General features: G+C 43.3%; 1 protein-coding gene across 1 annotated transcript in view; it reads right to left on the bottom strand.

Annotated features, from left to right (window-relative positions):
• The window catches only part of LOC126481980 (paired box protein Pax-1-like), a 307,652-nt gene that overhangs the window by 169,555 nt on the left and 116,506 nt on the right, over positions 1 to 21,591 (bottom strand). The window contains exon 2 of the mRNA XM_050105945.1: positions 2,470 to 2,559. Within this exon, the coding sequence (XP_049961902.1) occupies positions 2,470 to 2,559 (90 nt within the window). The remainder of the gene's footprint in view (positions 1 to 2,469; positions 2,560 to 21,591) is intronic.

Here is a 21,591-nt window from a genome sequence, read left to right as displayed (position 1 = left end):
AACGTGATGTGTATTAGCAACAGTCCGTTTTCTAACGTCTACGCCATTTCCACGACAGGAAATGAGACTACCACGAACATGGTTCACTAGTGGTTCGAAGCGACGAATGAGAAAAGGGCGAATTAGGCATAATGACGATAAAAGCTCCCTCGCATCAAGTACGTAGCTCTCAATAATCAATGTAAGTATGGAAGTTTTGTTCCAAATTTTTATTTTATTTTTCATAGACATATTGCGTTTCAATAAACATTCTCAGATGAACAATAAAAACGATCAATAACAGAAGGAATAATGTGTTTTGAAACACGCCGTGTCAAGGCTTTCCTATAAAATCAGTGAACTAAAGGTATTCGCGTAGTTCTGTAACGACTTTTTATCTCATGTTACTGAGTCAGTATCTCTGAAAGGGCGATGTGTGTGAACTGTTCAAATACGTCTGTTTTAAAAGCGTCTCACGATTGAACTAACGTAGCCATTTTGAATAATATTCCTGGCGCCATTGATTTCCTATTAGAAAATCAGATAGGAAGGCTCGCCGACCAAATAAAGTAAGGCGCAGCTAGAATTGTGCTTACGACAACATTTTAATGACCCCTGTTCTGAAGGGGACGAATTGTGGTTCACCCGCGCTAACGACGATGTGGCGGCGGAAAGGGTTTTGCTCCACATAATTGTAACTAGAAGCTGCTCATTAACTACAGATAACCTCCTCCAGCGAGTCACACTTTCGGCTTCATAAGATCGATGGACTTCGGACGGACAACGACGGAGAGTAAACAGTTCGCTGCAATTGTGAGAATGCTATGGGGACAGAGTTATGATCTAAGAATGTATCACGGCCAGTCTGAAGAAGTGTTATTCATGTAGAACACAGGATCACACTCTTGATGGATTTAGTTATAAATTAATCCACTATCATTCGCCTGTATATCATGAAATCTTTAAACGCCTTGTCAGATTGAGGAAACTATTGTAAAATGGATAAATGACCTCGTTAAGGACCTCAAAGTTCATTTCTGGCCCCAAACTACTTGGAATGAATATTTGATGGACCAACTCAATCATCGCCTTCGCTAAGTGAATTCTCTGCCACGTACTTGTCAACGCCTGTAGGGAAACACTTCGAATGACATGGCTCAACTATCTGTGGAGACCGTTCAGAATTTTATTGGATTGCGCTCATTTCGTTTAGCTGCCATGTGTGCTGGGGACGAGGGTTACTCTTTGTATTTGCAAGTGGTCATAATAACCCGACTTTTGTAAGGGCTATGAAGGATTAATTTGTGAAACTGATTCCCTATTACACCTAAAGCTCATTTATACAAATTTGTAAAAAAAAATCATGGTATCTACGTCGCATGAGTTCACGTCTGCCCATAATCTATTATAATGTCACAGGCCAAGTGAACTGAACAACAAATCTCCTGACACAATTGTGGAGTAACAGTGAAAGCGTGACTAACCCACTCGTTCCAGGTTACTTAAGTGCCTCTGACTAGAAAGTAGACTACATGGCGCATTCCTCTCGTCGTGATTTAGACCCAACTCATCGCTGACGGATTTTTCGTGGCACGGACATCGTTGTTCCACCCGTCTTAGTTTTTTATCCATTCTTACAGGCAGCTCGAGGAAGATGAGGTCTAGACTTTGCAAGCCTTTTTTTTGGTTTGCTTTGTTTGTCTTTTTATTACAGATAGCTTAATAGGTAGCTGATGAAGTGTAAGTTGAGAAGCGTACAGTGTGATCCATATGTGCTCCATTGCACAGAATGGTGTATTGAGAGATGGGATTAAGTCATTACCGAGCCGAACGTAAAACACATCACACCAGCAAATTTATAACTTATGGACAGTTTGCAAGATCTGTTTACTGTGGGCACAGTTATTTGTAATAGAAACATTATACCACCGGGAAAAATTTGATTTTAAATTCGAAATGCAGTGTTGAAACGAAATAAGAGCTTCATAGTGAAAAAAACTCTGGAACTGACAATATAAAAAACCAAGCGTTTGTCGCAAGTATTTAGCTTTAAGAAGACATTACAATGTGTTCATTGATGTTCCACCGAAGCTTGGAGTCCCAATAGAAGTCAGAGAAGAACACTGGTGTAAATTCGAAACAATACTTATCATAAACATTATCAGAAGGGCGTACTAATGATATTAAAATTTACTGAATGATATCTATTAATATTAGTTGCTTCCTTAAACGGTATTCAGTTCAAATTCACACTTAGTTTCTTCATGCGAGCTATCTTATTTCGAAGCCAAACTATTTTAGTGGCAGCACGATTCATATTTTTGTTCCATCTGTGCTGATATACGATAGTGAACTTTGAAAGTGAGAGGCAGCGGTGGACCACCGGGTAAGATTCTTGAGCTGTACGCAGTAATGCCCAGACGAGCTTGAGACTGTATGCTAGCACAGCGCCAGTGCCAGCTGCAAAGTCCGTCGTGTGACGTCACTCACCAAAGTGGTCGTGGCTGAGAGCGAGCGGCGCCATGGGAACCGCCGACTCCACTCGGGACGGCCACTCGTCCTTCATTTGCCGTTGCGCCCCTGCAAAGAAGTCAGTGCTCGTCATTCCCTCAAAATTACATACATTACGGCTCCACCGCAACGCATGGGTAAGTTCCATAAACACACTAACCGTCAATTTCAGCTTCAAGCAGCCATCATTTTTACCTCATCACAGATTTATCACTGAAATAAGATACCTTCATCACAACACCTTGAACACAATATAACGTTTTTGTTTTTCTCTGCGGACCCAACGTGTTTCAGGTAAGAGCATTTCTTGAAACTTCCTGGCAGATTAAAACTGTGTGCCCGACCGAGACTCGAACTCGGGACCTTTGCCTTTCGTGGGCAAGTGCTCTACCACTGAGCACTTGCCCGCGAAAGGCAAAGGTCCCGAGTTCGAGTCTCGGTCGGGCACACAGTTTTAATCTGCCAGGAAGTTTCATATCAGCGCACACTCCGCTGCAGAGTGAAAATCTCATTCAAGAGCATTTCTTGTTTTATTTATTGTGATATATGCAAATCTTTCCGCCAAACGCCTAGGGCTGATAGATCACTTTATGGGGAGCAACTTTTGTTAGAGACAAAGTGTGCACTGGCGCTTCCCGGCGACGTTAGCAGTCCTTTAGTATTCGCCGACCCTGGGTGACGAGATTTCAACGAACCAGCAGAATCTACTAACCACGTGTGGTGCCTATACCTATTCCAGTAAAGTGATAGATTAATTTTGAACAAGAAAATTTAAGAATGAGTGTCTCCAAGCGGTGAAAGGTATTTTAGAAGCGAACCAGAAACTTTAATTCTTCATGGCTCATTCCCTTCAAGCAGAGCAGAGTGCCTATGCTGTGCAGTCTCTCAGAGGCATAACCAATACAAGCAGACATCTATAATTGCCAGGCAGCGTCAGTGAACATTTTGTCTGTAACCACAGTTGCTCCCCATTACGTGATCTATGAATCCTACACGTTTGGTGCAAAGACTTTGAAACATCTTCTGTGTGTGTGTGTGTGTGTGTGTGTGTGTGTGTGTGTGTGTGTGTGCCGGCCGCGGTGGCCGAGCGGTTCTAGGCGCTTCAGTCCGGAACACTGCGACTGCTACGGTCGCAGGTTCGAATCCTGCCTCGGGCTTGGGTGTGTGTGATGTCCTTAGGTTAGTTAGGTTTAAGTAGTTCTAAGTTCTAGGGGACTGATGACCTCAGATGTTAAGTCCCGTAGTGCTCAGAGCCAATTGTGTGTGTGTGTGTGTCTGTGTGTGTGTGTGTGTGTGTGTGTAAGTGTTTGGGAAGGGTGAGCAGAGGGGTGGGAGGTTCACAAATTTTCGGAACATATGAGCGTAGAATAAATGTAACACAAATCCAGTTTAAGAATGTAGTTCAAAAGTTGTCACCGTAACAGAACTAGCAGAAACAGTGAGAAAAATAAATTGAAATAATTCTTCTGCTTCGTAAATTTCACAATCGTGAATGCAAACAACGCCTTTTCAAAGCCATCAGGAGAACGTATAATAATGACATCGAATTATAACGCAGAAAGTGGTTTCGGCCGACATTGGTTATCCTTAGGGCACAACAAACAAAGTGTGGTTCAGTCCCACCACGTTGGAAACCGCGTTTTCACTCATTTGACTGAACCATGGCCTGTAGTTTATGATCTCACGTTGGGCCATGCCGACTGAAAAACCGGTAATTTCGCAATAAATTTGATTGTGTTGGATAATTAAATTATTCTTAAAAGTATCATTGTGGACTCGAACGTGAAAGAAATGTTCTTTCCATAGGGAGAATTATTACAAAAACTAAGACGTGAACATGTATCGGAAAAAGGTGAATAGCATTTCAGTAGTAGTTCGACTAGAACCAACGGACAGTGTCAACAAAGAGCTCAAATAAACACGTTACTATTTGCGCCTCTAATTACTCCATAGATAGAATGTTTAAGCGTTATTAGTTGCATATGACGTTCCACCCAGAGAAGACAGCAGGTAAACACTCAAACGCGAACAGAAGTACAATGTTTTTTTCGTGAAAGGAAAAATAATACAGCAAACTTGGTACTTGATGGTGTGTGTGTGTGTGTGTGTGTGTGTGTGTGTGTGTGTGTGTGTGTGTGTGTGTCTTACATGCAAGTTGCCTAGTACAATTAATAAAATAGACCCACTGATTACAGTGCAACAACATCGAAAAACATCTGGGGCAAATTGAAAACACACTGCATGATGCCCAAAGAAACATAGTTGCGCCGTGCTTTTCATCGAATCAAGGAAGATCTAAAAACATATAAACAATCACCTAAGATTGCGTGTAAATACATTCTTCCTTTCAGCATTATGCGGCTCAGTGCCGTTGTTAATTTCCCCGCATTCGCTTTATAAGTTATGGAAAATAGGTCAAGATAGTTTCCAGACCGGTTGACAGATTGTTGACCACAATAATTGGATGATAAGCTTAGACGTTTTCGTCAGGTCGTAGGTTGTTCCAAAAACGAACAGCATAGAAACAGAAGCGATGACACTTTCTGCAGGACCTGACCATCATTTTGCAGGACAATGCTCAAACACGGACAGTGCAAGCTGTTACTGATTTGTTTGACTGGTGGGGCTGCTAAATGCTATACCACCTACTGTACTCCCCTGACTTAATCCATCGTAAGTTCTACTCGGTTTCTAAACCGAAGGAAACACTTCACGGCATTTGCTTCAGAACTGCTACAAATTCGTCGGGCAATAGACCGTGCCGCTCGAACTGTCAACACAACTGGCGCTGCTAAGAGTATCCTACGACTTCCACATCGCTTACAACGGGTTACACACAATACTGGTGACTACATTGAAGGTCAGTAAAACTTTGTAACACTTATCTATTTTATACGAGCTGTAAATAAATAGTTACCACTATTAAAGTTGCAACCTTTGTATTTGTGCACTGAAGAAGGTGGATTCGCTGCCCATCGAGGCGAATCGATTATGTGAATGCGTGGTGTCTGTTCTTTCGGACATCTCCGAAAGGATAAACACCGCGCATCCGTATAAATTATCGTTTTTTTTTTCTTTTACTCATAATTACGTTTCTTCTTTACTCTTTTGCGCGATTAAGTCGTTACGACTTCACCCACAGTTCACATCGTTTCGTAACATAGTAAATCGATAGCATCTAATATAACGGTGACCGAAAGGTACTTGACAAACTTAAATGTCACATAATACGACTTGTACTTAACTTAGAGGAGAAGAAAGGTGAAGTTAGCCTCGTACACCAACACAAAAAGCATTTTTGTGTATTGTAATGAATAAATGTTTTGCCTTCTCAAGTGTCAAGAGCACATAACCGAAAAATTGTTTTTTTCTTTGTTGTTGCAGTGTGGTTGCAGCATCATAAATGAATCAAAAGAATAGATTGTGCACAGTAAAAGGCACAGTGTGTTGACTGTTTTATTGAAACGAAGTCATACACAGAAGTTTAGAGAAATTTCAGGACGCGATCGGGAAACCATCACCCTCTCCGCCATACGTAAGAAAGTGGAACAGGAACTTCATGGAAACAGGGAGTGTGAATTTGAAGCACCATGTAGACACACCAAGGAAAATGGCCAAAGATACGGAGAGAATTCGATAGGTTTCCAGCGTTCGTTACAGTAATCTGTTTGACAGGCTTTAAAAGTATTACGAACCGCTCGCACGATAGTGCACGGTGTATTCCGAAAGCGTCTTCATCTGTTTCCACACATACTGTAATTGTTATGGGAAATCAAAGAAAATGGCAAGCCAAAAAGTGCTGAAGGCAAGAATAACGGCTGCTATTGAGACGGCTGACGTTGACATGTTACGACGGGTTTTGACCCAGTTGGAATAGCGACTAGATACTGTACATGCCACAAGTGGAGCGCCTGTAGAACTTGATTAAAGAAGCAAAAAAAAAAAAGTTTTTTTTGATTTAGTGCATCACACAAAATTTACTTTTTCCTCCAAGTTAATTACAAGTCGAGTTATATGACACTGACGTTGTAAGCTGCCGTTTGGGACACCCTGTATAGTTACGTCCACAATAACGGGAAACAAAGAGAAAATACATTCTCATTGTTTTGTACGTGGCGCGGTTAACTATTAGCAAGCGCTATCTGATAATGTTCAAATGCATAAATATTCTGCTAGATATCGACAAGATGTCATAGTAATTTAAAAATGGATAATTAGCTCTGAGTGTCAGAGTAAACATATTTGTGCACTTTCTGAACTGTAAAATTATAGTTGTCTTTGAGTACACTTTGACATAATTTACTTCATAATGTGAATCAATAAAACAATTTTCTGAGAGTAGCAGTGCGTCCGAAATATAACGGTCAAACAAGATCAGTCTTGGGCAAACCAGTCGTCAGGCTTCAGTTACTAATAGGGTGTAGGGGAAGTACAGTCTATCTATGAAACTGATAGGTTTTTAAAATTGAAGATACTACTCGAATGTTTAGGTCCCAAACGTGCTAGTACACGTTGGGGTGTACAAAACAGGGTGGTCACAGGCTCAACCGACCGACTGGGGAAACTTGGGAAACTGCTTAAAGCTACGATCTTGCAGACACTCAAACTGGCATGTTTCATTAACCGTTTGTCAGGCTGGAATCTACAAACATTTTTTGCTCACAAGGAATCGTAAAGACAAAATCATACAAATAACAGCTGACACATACTGTTTTTTTGCTGAGGAGCAAGTCACATCGTCTTTTGTAGGTCTGTCTTAATAAATAACGCAGAGGAATACTTAAGAAATGACAATGACAGAAAGAAAATAACACAAATTATTAGGAATTTACATGCGATTAGATAATGCGTATGACACCAGTTCCCAGGACTATTCTCACTTCAACTTTGTTAACTGTATGTCAACATCAGTTTTTTTGGTTCTCTCTTGTCGCTGTTAACGAAATCTTTACTTTAATTATCTACAAAGTTCTCATTTCATGTAGGTGCAAGTGGCTCTGAGCACTAGGGGACTTAACTTCTGAGATCACCAGTTCCCTATAACTTAGAACTACTTAAACATAACTAACCTAAGGACATCACACACATCCATGCCCGAGGTTTATGGTGTCGGACGCTGGGGTCTGGAGCGAAGCTGACGTTCTAACTCATCCCGAAGGTGTGCCACTGGTTTCAGGTGGGCCACTCTCCATACCACATCATCTCCTCCGCACTTCACTGCTGGTGGGGGCCGATGACCTCGCTGTTTGGTCCCCTCTCCGAATCAATGAACCAACCACTCACTGCTGGCATTATGCTTGGTGGAAGGTAACGTTCTCCAGGTGCTCGCCAAACCCAAAATCTCCCATCGGATAACCATCATTCATAACACCAAATCACTCTTTTCTAGGTATTCGCTGCGCAGTGAGGACGCTCTTTACTCCACCTCCAGTGTCACTAAGCACTGACTACAGCAATTTGTGGTTCATGAGGAACTGCTCGATCATTTTATCCCATTATTTTCAACACATTACGCACAGTCACTGTGCTAGATTGACTGGTGGTAGCAGTTTGGAACTCACGAGTGAGTCCTGCTCCTGATTTCATGCGATTTGTGACAACCACCCTCCGCAATCATCAACGATAGCCGTCTGTTAGTACATGAGATCTGTCTGGTCTCGTTTAGCTGTGGTTGATGCTTCATGTTTCCACTTCATCAACTCTGGCAGCTTTAGAAGAGCTGAAATAACCTGGTGGACCTGTTACTTAGATGACATCCAGCGAGTAGTCCACATTCGAAGTAACTGTGACGTCTCGACCGACCGATTCTACCGTTACTGCTTCTCTACTGACAACACACTGGGCGTACTCCCCACCTCCTTTTAAACTGGGGGGTCTGCCACTCGTGACATCTAGTTTTCAGATCCGTATTACATACATGTGTCCACATACTTTCGATCAGGTAGTGTAGCTGAAAAATGTAATGAGCGGAGAATTTTAAATAGTACACTACTGGCCATTAAAATTGCTGCACCACGAAGATGACGTGCTACAGACGCGAAATTTAACCGACAGGAAGAAGATGCTGTGATATGCAAATGATTAGCTTTTCAGAGCATTTACACAAGGTTGGCGCCGGTGGCTACACCTACAACGTGCTGACATGAGGAAAGTTTCCAACCGATTTCTCATACACAAACAGCAGTTGACCGGCTGTGTCTGGTGAAACGTTTTTTTGATGCCTCGTGTAAGGAGGAGAAATGCGTACCATCACGTTTCCGACTTTGATAAAGGTCGGATTGTAGCCTATCGCGATTGCGGTTTATCGTGTCGCGACATTGCTGCTCGCGTTGGTCGAGATCCAGTGACTGTTAGCAGTATACGGAATAGGTGGGTTCAGGAGGGTAATACGGAACGCCGTACTGGATCCCAACGGCCTCGTATCACTAGCAGTCGAGATGACAGGCATCTTATCCGCATGCCTGTAACAGATCGTGCAGCCACGTTTCGATCCCTGAAAAGACAACAACCATCTGCACGAACAGTTCGACGACGTTTGCAGCAGCATGGGCTATCAGCTGGGAGACCATGGCTGCGGTTACCCTTGACGGTGCATCACAGCCAGGAGCGCCCGCGATGGTGTACTCAACGACGAACCTGGGTGCACGAATGGCAAAACGTCATTTTTTCGGATGAATACGGGTTCTGTTTACAGCGTTATGATGGTCGCATCCGTGTTAGGCGGCATCGCGGTGAACGCACATTGGAAGCATGTATTCGTCATCGCCATACTGGCGTATCACCCCGCGTGATGGTATGGGGTGCCATTGGTTACACGTCTCGGTCACCTCTTGTTCGCATTGACGGCACTTTGAACAGTGGACCTTACATTTCAGATTTGTTGCGACCCGTGGCTCTACCCTTCATTCGATCCGTGCGAAACCCTACATTTCAGCAGGATAATGCACGACCGGTTGTTGCAGGTCCTGTACGGGCCTTTCTGGATACAGGAAATGTTCGACTGCTGCCATGGCCAGCACATTCTCAAGACCTCTCACCAACTGAAAACGTCTGGTCAATGGTGGCCGACCAACTGGCTCGTGGTGGTGGTTAGTGGTGGTGGTGGTTAGTGTTTAACGTCCCGTCGACAACGAGGTCATTAGAGACGGAGTGCAAGCTCGGGTTAGGGAAGGATTGGGAAGGAAATCGGCCATGCCCTTTCAAAGGAACCATCCCGGCATTTGCCTGAAACGATTTAGAAAAATCACGAAAAACCTTAATCAGGATGGCTGGAGACGGGATTGAACCGTCGTCCTCCCGAATGCGAGTCCAGTGTGCTAACCACTGCGGCACCTCGCTCGGTAACTGGCTCGTCACAATACGCCAGTCACTACTCTTGATGAACTGTGGTATCATGTTGAAGCTTCATGGGCAGCTGTACCTGTACACGCCATCCAAGCTTGGTTTGACTCAATGCCGAGGCGTATCAAGGCCGTTATTACGGCCAGAGGTGGTTGTTCTGGGTACTGATTTTTCAGGAATTATGCACGCAAATTGCGTGAAAATGTAATCAAATGCCAGTTCTGTGTAATATATTTGTCCAATGAATGCCCGTTTATCATCTGCATTCCGTCTTGGTGTATCAATTTTAATGGCCAGTAGTGTAGCTTTATCCATCAGCGGATGTTGAACGGCTGTTGCTGCTGCTGATGATGGCAATGATGGTTGGGGGAAACTGAAACTTGATGACGTTATATAGTCAGTCCCTTTCGGATAGCACGAGAGATCAGCGGACTTAATGGCTTGTGCCAGAAAACGTACCACTCCCATTTGTGTAACAAGCTCTCGCTGCCTGAGACACAATGGCAACATTTAGGATTTAAGCCAAGAATTAGACTCACAGCGGTTCCCTTTCCCGGCTATGTTCTTGTGATGAAGATTTCTTTCTCCGCCTCTGCACAGACGAATAGCCTAAGTGTCAGGCGTAGTGAACAGAGGAGCAACGTGCCTCTAGCCTCTACCTCTGGGTGTGAAGAACCCAGCCGGCAGCTTGACGTTGGGTGGGGGGGGGGGGGGGAGTGGGGGACAGGAGAAGGGTAGGAAGCGCAGACGACAGCAACAGCGGTGGGGGCGGCTGCCCTGGACATAAATAGGCTGGCGTTAATTAGAAGTGGCGCGCAGGGCCGCAATATGTTCGGTGATTAGCTTAGGTAAACGCGGAGTCCGCGCGAATAGCTGCGCTGGCCGGCGTCCAGGTGGCGTCGCTAGCGCAAGCGGCCCTTTGGCAGCCTCTCGGCGCGCTGTGGGGCTCAGCTGTGTCTTTTGTGTCGGACAGGCCTCTGGGCAGCGTCACCAGTTGCCCGCGCTTCCGCGCCGTTATACCTGTCCCACCTATATTAAACACTCGCGTATTACACGGTATTTCAGTAAACCAATATCACGGCACCGCTTTTGATTGGTCGTACGGACACTCTAACATCGTCAGGTGTCTTGAAGTCTTTGATGAGCATTTCATGAGGTTTAGGGAATTCAGCCGAATGGCATCGTCATCTTGCCACGACATTGCAGCAGACAAACAGGTAGCAATTAACAAAACAGGTATTATTAACTATTATACTGCCCACATTGTCGCAGTAAGTAAGAAGTACGTTTTTCGACCTAGCGTGCCAGATAACTATCAAATGGTTCAAACGGCCCTGAGCACTATGGGACTTAACATCTGAAGTCATCAGTCCCCTAGAATTTAGAACTACTTAAACCTACCTAGCCTAAGGACATCACACATAACCATGCCCGAGGCAGGATTCGAACCTGCGACAGTAGCAGTCGCTCGGTTCCAGACTGAAGCGCCTAGAACCGCTCGGCCACCGCGGCCGGCTTTTACAGTCATTACTAGTGTTTAAAATGACGGAGTACTACAATGTTTCCCTACAGTGTGCATGATCTAGATGAATATAATCATTTTCTCATGTTTTAATGGCATAGGTAAAAAATTTAATCACCTGTTCTTGAACAATAAGCTATCTTGCTCCTCCTTCTTACGTATTCAGTTAGATTTGTAAGGAACTCGCACTCTCTCTTTGTTAAGAAAAAAACTGAGTTATTGCTAACTTCACTTAATGTGCTGATGAAAGCGGAAATCCTGATTTACACTCACCATTCGTGTAAAGTAACAAAGGATCGTAAATCCGATATTTGATGGAAAGTGTAAGATCGGTTCAGGGCTAACATTTAACATGACATCAAACGTCGACTTCGGAAATTCGATTTTGCCTCTCGAAAGTTGTGTAGCACGCAAACATGATGTTAGGGAGGGTCTCAGTGCGCTCGGATAACATACTTGTGCGTCAGATAATTGAAGATTCTGAGTGACGAAACACTGTTATCTTCGCTGTTGTCTTTTCCGAAGAATTCCGTCACTCGTGTGTCGACCGTCGTTTCCGGGCGGACCAGAGTCAGCACATCAAGAGCAGCGGCGACAGTGGCCGTCGTGCTCACTGTCCGTAGTGCTCCAGACGTCGTCGCGCTGTCCGTGTGTATAAATGAATCAACCTGCGTGTCGTGACTGTACGATCCTGCACGCCAGAGCCAATAATATGTTTTTCCTCACTGGCGCTAGTTGCGCTGGGACGCTGAGGTCATATTTTGCGTTCTGTGCGGCCCTCTTGAATCAATCTATTCCGCATTCGCATGACAGTCGTGCGATCCCGACCAACGCGAGCAGCAATAATGTGAAACGACAAACGGGAGTCTCTGTAGGACGCGATCCTGCTGCTGTAGGATACCGACACGAGCTAGTAGACTTAAAAAAAAAAAACAGCGTTAATGTGTGATTTCAGAGTGAGAAATGTTTACATGAAAATGTATATGACGTGGCTGGCTTCTCCGCTTGTCCTTAAATGCTAACAACTTACATATCCAAGCATGCGGTACTCTTCAAGTCAATTTGATGCGTGCTACATAGAGCCTTAATGGTGCTGCAGTTTTCATGTCCAACATTGTATTCATACGATGAGATGCGGTTCACACGCTCGCCACTAATATGGTAATCGTATACTATTGTTTCTTTCTTTGTTATGAAATTTATCTTGTATATAACTACATTTAAACAGAACTGTCATTCATTACAACTGGGATTATTATCCGAGTCGTTCTGTATTCCCTTACGATCGTCCAAACACGATACTTTTTTTTTGTGAATAGCATTGGCAGCTAACAGTCTGTTACTGATGCTGATCCCATCTAATAATACAATTATACACAGTTTAAGGTAAAAAAAAGAAAAAAGAAAACGACGCACCACGAAGGAATTATCCACAGGGGACGAAAATCAAAATGTCTCTAAGCACTATGGGACTTAATATCTGAGGTCATCAGTCCCCTAGACTTAGAACTATTCAAACCTAACTAACCTAAGCACATCACACACATCCACGCCCGAGGCAGGATTCGAACCTGCGACCGTAGCAGCACCGCGGTTCTGGACTGAAGCGCCTACAACCGCACGGCCACAGCGGCCAGCAGACGGAAATCGGTATATGTGACGTACACATACAGATAAACAAATGAGTACGACTTCAGAAAAATTGGATGAGTTGTTGAAGAGAAAGAGCGTCCCAAAGTGAGGAAGTCAATAACGTGTTCTTCCACCTTTGGTCCTTATGCAAGCAGTTATTCGCTTTGGCATTGATTAATAGGATCACTGGATACTCTTCTGGGGAATATCGTGCCAAAATTATGTCCAGTTGGTGTGTTAGATCGTCAAAATCCCGAGTTAATTGGAGGGACCTGCCCATAACGCCCCACACATTCTCAACTGGCGAGAGATCCGGCGACCTTGCTGGCCCAGGTAAGGTTTGGCAAGCATGAAGACAAGCAGAAATGTAGGCGCAGGATGGCTTTCCATGAAGGACAGCAAAGGGGGGCGTAGAATATCGTCGACGTACCGCTGCGCTGTAAGGGTGCCGTGGATGACAACCAAAGGGTTCCTGCTGTGGAAAGAGATGGCATCCCAGACCATTCTCATAGTTGTCGGGCCGTATGACGGGTGACAGACAGGTTCCAACCCCACAAATGTCTGGGGCGTCTGCAGAACGTATTCGGGCTGGAATCTCATTGACTGGAGTAGAATTGTCTTGAATGACGAGTCAAGCTTCGAGCTGAGCTCTGATGACCAATGAAGACGAGAATGGAGACGCCCTTAACAGCAGTAGGATACCGACACACCTGACTGTCGCCTACAATACAGTCCGACACCCAGGAGTGATGGTGTGGGGTGCCATTTCATTCCATATGAGAACCCCTCTGGCTGTTATCCGCGAATCCGTACAGCACAGCGGTGCGTCGACGCTCCGTTTTGCTGCCGTTCATGGAAAGTCATCCTGCGCTTACATTTCAGCAAGATAATGCCCGCCCGCACACAGCGAAAGTTTCTACTGCTTGTCTTCGTGTTTGCGAAACTCTATCTTGACCAGAGAGGTCTCCAGATCTCTCCCTAATTAAGAACGGTCGGAGCATTAAGAACAGGGCCTCCATCTAGCTACAGATTTTCAGGATGTAACGCGCTAATTGGAGCGAATTTGAGGAGGACAGCCAAAAACTCTGTAAATCAGTGCCAAGCCGAATAACTGCTTGCATTAGCGCCAGAGGTGGACCAACGCGTTATTGTGTTGCTCAATTTGTTAAATTCTTCCTCTTGAATAAACCACCCAGTTTTTTTTCTGAATTTGTAATCATTTGTTTGTCTGTACATGTACATCACATCTAACGATTTCCGTCCGATTCGGATTATTCCTTCGTCGTGAGTAATTTTCTTCTTCCTCCCCCCCCCCTCCTCTCTCTCTCTCTCTCTCTCTCTCTCTCTCTCTCTCTCTCTCTCTCTTAGAATATATATTGAGAACATTATCGGTCCTGTTATGATTCCTTACTTGCGTTTCTGTGGAACATTCTGCATCCACTTTAGCGTAAAGGTTTCCGTTAGGCATAAATTTCATCGAGCCAGTCCGATATGTGATATGTGAGAAGATACTCTGTTCAGTCGTGGACAACATAGTCCACTGTCGAACGTCTTTGTCCGCAGCTCGTGGTCTCGCGGTAGCGTTCTCGCTTCCCGAGCACGGGGTCCCGGGATCGATTCCCGGGGGGGTCAGGGATTTTCACCTGCCTTGAGATGACCGGGTGTGGTGTGTGTTGCCCTCATCATATCATAATCATTCATGAAAGTAACGGTTGGGAATTTGTACGGGCGCTGATAACCGCGCAGTTGAGCGCCCCACAACCCAATCGTCATCAAACGGCTTTCGGAAAGCGAAGAAAACAGAATCTTTATTTACTACTAAAAACAGTCTTGATCACGATTTATTTATCAAGGTGACCGGTTTCGACCACTACTGTGGTCATCTTCAGACCATTGAGTGATTCTCCAACAGAAAGAGGTTCCTACTCAATGGTCTGAAGATGACCACAGTAGTGGTCGAAACCGGTAACCTTGGTAGATAAATCGTGATCAAGACTGTTTTTAATAGTAAATATTTGTAAGACATTGATCACTGCCTCTCCCATAATGTATTCAAAAGTAATTAAAACAGAATCTTCCTGTGCATCTGCATCTATGTTTTGCAAGATATAATGGATGAATATGGTGAGCTGTATTTCACATGACTGGTTTTTCCCGAATCCGGTTTTCCTCTTCGAGAGCTAGTTGTTTTTAGCCAGGAACGTTAGAAAGTTTAAGTCAGCAATGTTGCTCTGTAATTACTATTTACGTAATCAGGAGTAGCCTGCAGTCTTTTCCAGTCGAGTGGTACTGTTGGTGGCGAAAGTAGTTCTCGATCATATTACTCGCGAAAGGAGAAAATTCAACAGCGTATTCAATATAGCATTAGGAACTACACCAGGACGCAGTTCGTCGTTCTCTGTGAATAGTTTTGGCTCTACCAATAAAGTTTGATATATCAAATATTATGTATGTGCGGAGGCCAATGAATTGATCCGTGTTCAGAGGTGAAGGCCGAAGTCTTGCATTTTAATTAGAACAAAAAAGAGCTATTGCAGTATCTAAAATAGATTTTGTGACGAGATTTGTTGAATTACGTGAAGTAATTTGAGCGTATTTGCTTGCGAATTACGACTCTTTCGTGGATCATTGTTTGCATCCTAACTGAAATTTTTTATTTGCGGCGATCGTGAGCGATATTTCGAACTCTGAGTTCATTAACTAAATTATTTGCTGAATGGCAGATAGTAGTGCGGTTGAGGTATTATAGTATTTCATTTTCTATGAGTGCGACTTACTCTTCAGGAGCTCTCATTCCTTCATTTCAAAACCCCATTTGATAAATTTAGCTAAAATTCAAAAACTCTTTTTACTGCTCTTAACTTTAAAATGGCATATTCTGACAACAGAGTACATGGTAGGATATAATACGAGTACATTAGATATGGTCAGTATTGGAACTTCCCCCACACCGCCAGTCCTATCTGCGCTTCTGCATTAATATTTTCTGAGGGGGAGAGAGGACGGGGGTAAGGAACTTAACAGTTACAGTTACGAGGGGTTCGTTGATGTCATGTAACAGCTATTGTAGCGATTAAGAAACGAGAGAGCCCAGCTAACAAAATCATGTTGGGATAGACAATAGCCGGCCGCGGTGGTCTAGCGGTTCTAGGCGCTCAGTCCGGAACCGCGCGACTGCTACGGTCGCAGGTTCGAATCCTGCCTCGGGCATGGATGTGTGTGATGTCCTTAGGTTAGTTAGGTTTAACTAGTTCTAAGTTCTAGGGGACTAATGACCTCAGAAGTTGAGTCCCATAGTGCTCAGAGCCATTTGAACCATTTGGATAGACAATAAGAAAAAGTGGTCATCAGAAGACACGATAGATGGCCACGGTGGAATACTCCTCGAGTGTATTTCTGTGTGGTGTTTAGGAGGAGAGTGCTTGACCAAGAAGAGTGGAGAAGTGCCGCATGCTGATGATATGGGGAAGCGGCTGTGAAGCTGTGGAAGATGACAGAAAACTTGTCTTACTCAAAATTGAGAGAAAAGTATTTTCCAGGGAGAAATGTTAGCTTCCGGAACGAAAGCTGCCAGCTACGGTGACTTCACACTGATAACGAGGACGTGTTCACCTCATACACAATAGTCTTCTGACAGATAAAGCACAGACACTGTAACTTGGTGACACAGTTTCGTTGTAGCAGATTTTCGCCACTGTGTTGCTTGAGATGATGGCTACGCTATTAAGGATCCCGTGACATTACTTACGAAACAGTTCCATCACAAAACATGGTACAATGACATTTAACATAACTGCCAGGGTAGTTATCTTCAGAAGATGTACGTTGCCATCCCCTCTCTCCCTACCCCAGTTAAGATTAGAATTAAAATGTGTGTGTGAATTCCTAAGGGACCAAACTGCTGACGTCATCGGTCCCTAGACTTACACACTACTTAACCTAACTTAAACTAACTTATGCTAAGAACAACGCCTGCCCGAGAGAGGACTCGATCCACCGGCAGGAGGGGCCGCGCAAGGTTAGAATTACCTCAGAGCGGAAGAGCTGCAAAAATATGTTATAGTTGGATACTTTTACTGGAGAATGTTTTTAACGCTAACTAACAAGAATAACTTCTTTTCAATGTCTGAGGTCCACAACACAATGAAGAGATTAAAAATCAAATGATACAAAATGCGAAACCGTCAGAAGCACACCTACATCTACATACATACTCCGCAAACAACTGTGCTGTGCGTAGCGGAGGTATCCTGTATCATTACGATCTTATCTTCGTCGTCTTTACGCTAAATGTATCCGAAGCAACTCTGTAACACTAGCAGCCCGCCTCTGAATTGCTTTGACGTCTTCCTTGAATCTGACCTGCTGTGAATCTCAAACTCTCGAGCAGTACTCAAGAACAGGTCGTACCAGCATCCTATGTGCGGTCTCCTTGACAGATGAAGCACGCTTATACGAGGACAAGAAGTGTAGTATCAGGTTCATAGTGCCAATTGTTCCACTACAATCTAACAGAGCAAACTTTATCATTTTATAAGAAATATAAAATAGGGAAAGAAACAGGCGACTGGGGCGAGCACACATGTTAGCCCTTAATATAATACCAATGTTAATATAATACCAATGTTTTCCCACATTTACATTCATTACTCATAGCGCCGGTGATTGCCTTTCATTTTTTCCAAATTTTATACGTATTTATCACTACAGATGTTATGTATACATGCAATGTGTTTGCCTTGTCTTCATAAAGTCATTTCATAACGAAACGTGTATCTTTTGTGCACGGTCATTAGTTATAAGAACCTCATATGAACTGATTAGGCTTATCGATAAGGGTGAAAATGTGCTGTCACCTTTAGTACACTACTTCTTATAATAATTAGAAAACCGTGAATAAATCATGACAAATGGATGAAATTTAATGTAAATATTCCTTACTGTGATACAAATAATACTTAATAAGGAAGATAATAAAACAATGTTAAAGGACTTTAATCAGCATCCCGTGAATCAGATATGGATAGCGATAAGCGTCTAAATATGTCATGCTAACGAAATTAAGTGGCTCTGGAGGTGTCGACATAATGCACACGTACTTAGTGTGAAGGATGTATTTGTGTCGAATGCCGGTCCTTACACCGTGAGCATTATTGATATCGACGACGGAGGCAAATTCATGGCTATTAATAATCTGGTTACACAAACATTCCGAGAAATGAATTTTTCCATGTTACAACCTTCAGCTGCTACAACGAAACGTTATTTGTATTTAGTTTCGTATACGTCTTAGAGACGTATTTATTCTATCAAAATACGTAAGGTATTGTAGTATTCTCATCTTACAAAGTGTATAATTGCAGTCATTTTAATCACTCTGTAAACAGCACACAACAGAGTTTCGTCACACAATAGTTTCAATATATTATAGTTTCACTGATATATAGCCCAAAAAGAAAACAACCCAAAAAATGGGAAAATGTAAAGAAAGAGTAAGGTATTCGAGTCAACTGGATACGATTGCGTTTAACAGTTTTTCCACGATTCTTCGGCACACCCAACGTAAACTTTGGCGTATCAACAGTTAATTAAGAGATACCTTCGAACTCAACTACAAGTAGCCTCGAAAACAACAAATTCGTGAGGCGTTCTCAATTTTACATAGAAAGAAATAAGTATGTTGCTCCAACAACTTGTGCACAAGCGAGTAGGTCAAACTATGGACAAGCTACTGGATTTGATAACTTGCGGAAATTGCTTGGAATGGTGCCGACTGAAGATGGTTGTGATGGTGACAATAGAACAAATAAGTGACCAAATGAGGACATATAAAGTTTCTGAAATACTCTCCTTCCATGACACTTTACCGGCTTCGAAAGAAAGGAACAAACGATGGCGGAAATGGAATTAAGATGGTGATCAGAGAGTCGTGTGAACTAGAGTAATTTTTGTATCGGCGGCGGATGTCCGTCTATACGTATGGTTTCAAGTCGAGTGTTTACATTCAGGACAGATCATCACTGGCAGACAGCAACTGCGGCTGCGCGGCAAAACATATGGCGCTGCGTGAAGTCGTAAAATTTACCACACCCGAGATTAAGCAAGCGTCGAATGGCGTTACTATCTCCTCGCGACACAGTTCGGGTTCACAATTTTCCATTTATTTTGCGTTTAAAAACCTCCTTTTACGCCCGCATTTCTGAGTAATGACCGGAACAGACTGTGTGAACATGGCCTGGAGCTCAGAGACAATCGAGTACAGGTGATACCTGCGCGGAACATTGAAACTGCAAGTTTGGGTGAACTTGGTACCTAAAGTGGTGCCTCCTACTTCTTAAGCGACTGCTTTGTTATTACTCTTTTCTTTTACATTACTGCATAGCAAGCACCAGTTGTTGCAAGCTCTATACATCGGAAGTATGTTGAAATTTATGAATACCATCCTCAGCCCATGTGTTAGTGACAGAAGGTCATAGAACTAAGTCCGAGATTTCAGAAGGAAGCAATTGCAGAATAAATTGTGGTAAGATGAACGGTTGGTTAACTATGGAGTTTCTAGGTTGCAGAGCATGAGGACGGGGTGGAAGGAAGGAATGGGTATGAAAGAAGCACAATTACTACTTTCGTATTCGTTTTGGAACTGTGCACTATTATTTAAAATGTTCGGAAGAGTCGTTACAGTGACTGAAGAAAAAAACTATAGCCAATGTTTAAATGGAGGAGTTACTGACAATGCTTTGATATTTGTACGGATAGCGTGCGCGTTAAACCGCCGCTTCCGGGACGAGGGAGGTACGCCGGCGCCGGAACGAATCCGCCCGGAGCATTAACGACGAGGGTTCGTATGACGGGCCGCCGGGATGCGGTTTTTAGGCGTTTTCAGCATCCCACTGGGTGAATACTGGTCTGGTATCCAAGTCCCACCTGAGTTACCCAAGTCACAAAAATTTCGCTGACTTGCACGTGAATAACACTACCCGAAGACAGTCAGGGAACACATACTCCGTCTCGGGGGTAACGCGGTGCTGACAGTAAGGGTATCCGGCAATCCCTTAAATTAATCATGCCAAATCCATTAATAACCATTCCGACAATGCGCCGATGAGGGAGAAAGGCATAATAAAAAGAAGATGAAGACTAACTAACTTTATTAGAACTAAGGGTGCGTCACTAGTAGTTTAATAATGCTGCAGACTCCTCAGCGTATCTGCTGACAAGGTGGAGACACGGAGCACTAGACATTTTGTACAAATGTGGATTTCGAAGAGAAGATTCATCAGTAGTAAGACATGACAGATGTAGATCCTAAAAGAAACGGTTGAAGTGGACCTTACGAAATTACCACCGTAATCTCTAAAGTCAAACTCTGACTCATAATAGGCAAACGAGTTGAAAACAGTTTCATGAAACAGGAAGATGAACCAAAGAAGTTAAATATGGCTCTGAGCACTATGGGACTTAACATCTGAGGTCATCAGTCCCCTATAACTACTTAAACCTAACTAACCTAAGGTCATCACACACATCCATGCCAGAGGCAGGATTCGAACCTGCGACGTAGCGGTCGCGCGCTTCCGGACTGTAGCGCCTAGAACCGCTCGGCCACTACAGCCGGCAGCAGTTAAATAATCATGCTTTAAACCAAACGCCTCCAGTTCTTGAAAAGTATAAATAAAATCTGAGATGAGTATGGAAATATTAGACCAGTTATGTGCCACATATTTTTAAGGACGAGTGTAGACACAAGTTGTTGAACTCAAGTGTAAGTTACAACAGGCATTGAGATGATATTTATAATCGCATAGTCACGGAGATACGCTGTACTTAAATTATTTCAAAGAGGAGGGAAGAAGAATGATAACAAGAGATTCCGGTGTGGGCAGTAGCAAACAAACAACGTACGATAACACAAGAGTCGGACGTTGTTTGATATATGCAGCACTTCGACGAAGTTGCTGTAATAAGACGGATAAGTGCCTTCATTTTTACCTCAGTTTAATTTCCCTCAGCTGGCGATTAAATCCGAACGTCAACAAACAACGGGTTATTTTATGTATTTCCAGACAGCATTTGTTACTGGTCGCTTTGCAGATGTTCACCGCGTGTCGCGTACGATTACGAAAATCGAATTCGCTCGATTAAAAGTTCTGAGTGTAATATCATCACGCTGTCAATTTAATATTTTATTTATTTTGTTGCGAAATATGCACAATGATTATTAAACGTAGTTTTATGCTTCATCATTTACACACACACACACACACACACACACACACACACACACACACATTCCTCCGACATTGGGTTCATAATTTCTGTGCTATTTTTGCCTAGTGTATTTTCTCTCTGTTTACGCAGATATAATATTAGTCTGAACGATTAGTTTCACAAATTACTGCGTCCCCACAAATGTTATATATTATAGAATGTGTAGACAATTATGCATGTTCTGCTGTGATGCTGCTGCAAAGTTTGTACACTCAGCTGTTGGACACTCTCATGATCCTGACTCAGTACAAAACTCACATTCGCTCTTTCGCCTCTTCATCTTAAATAAACGTAACACAGCCCCCCACAAGAAAGAAAGTGTCAAAACTGTACAATGT

Source organism: Schistocerca serialis, chromosome 5, assembly GCF_023864345.2.
Source record: "Schistocerca serialis cubense isolate TAMUIC-IGC-003099 chromosome 5, iqSchSeri2.2, whole genome shotgun sequence".
Lineage (NCBI taxonomy): Eukaryota > Metazoa > Arthropoda > Insecta > Orthoptera > Acrididae > Schistocerca > Schistocerca serialis.
Note: the sequence above shows the minus strand (reverse complement) of the source record. Positions and strands in the feature narration are given on the sequence as shown.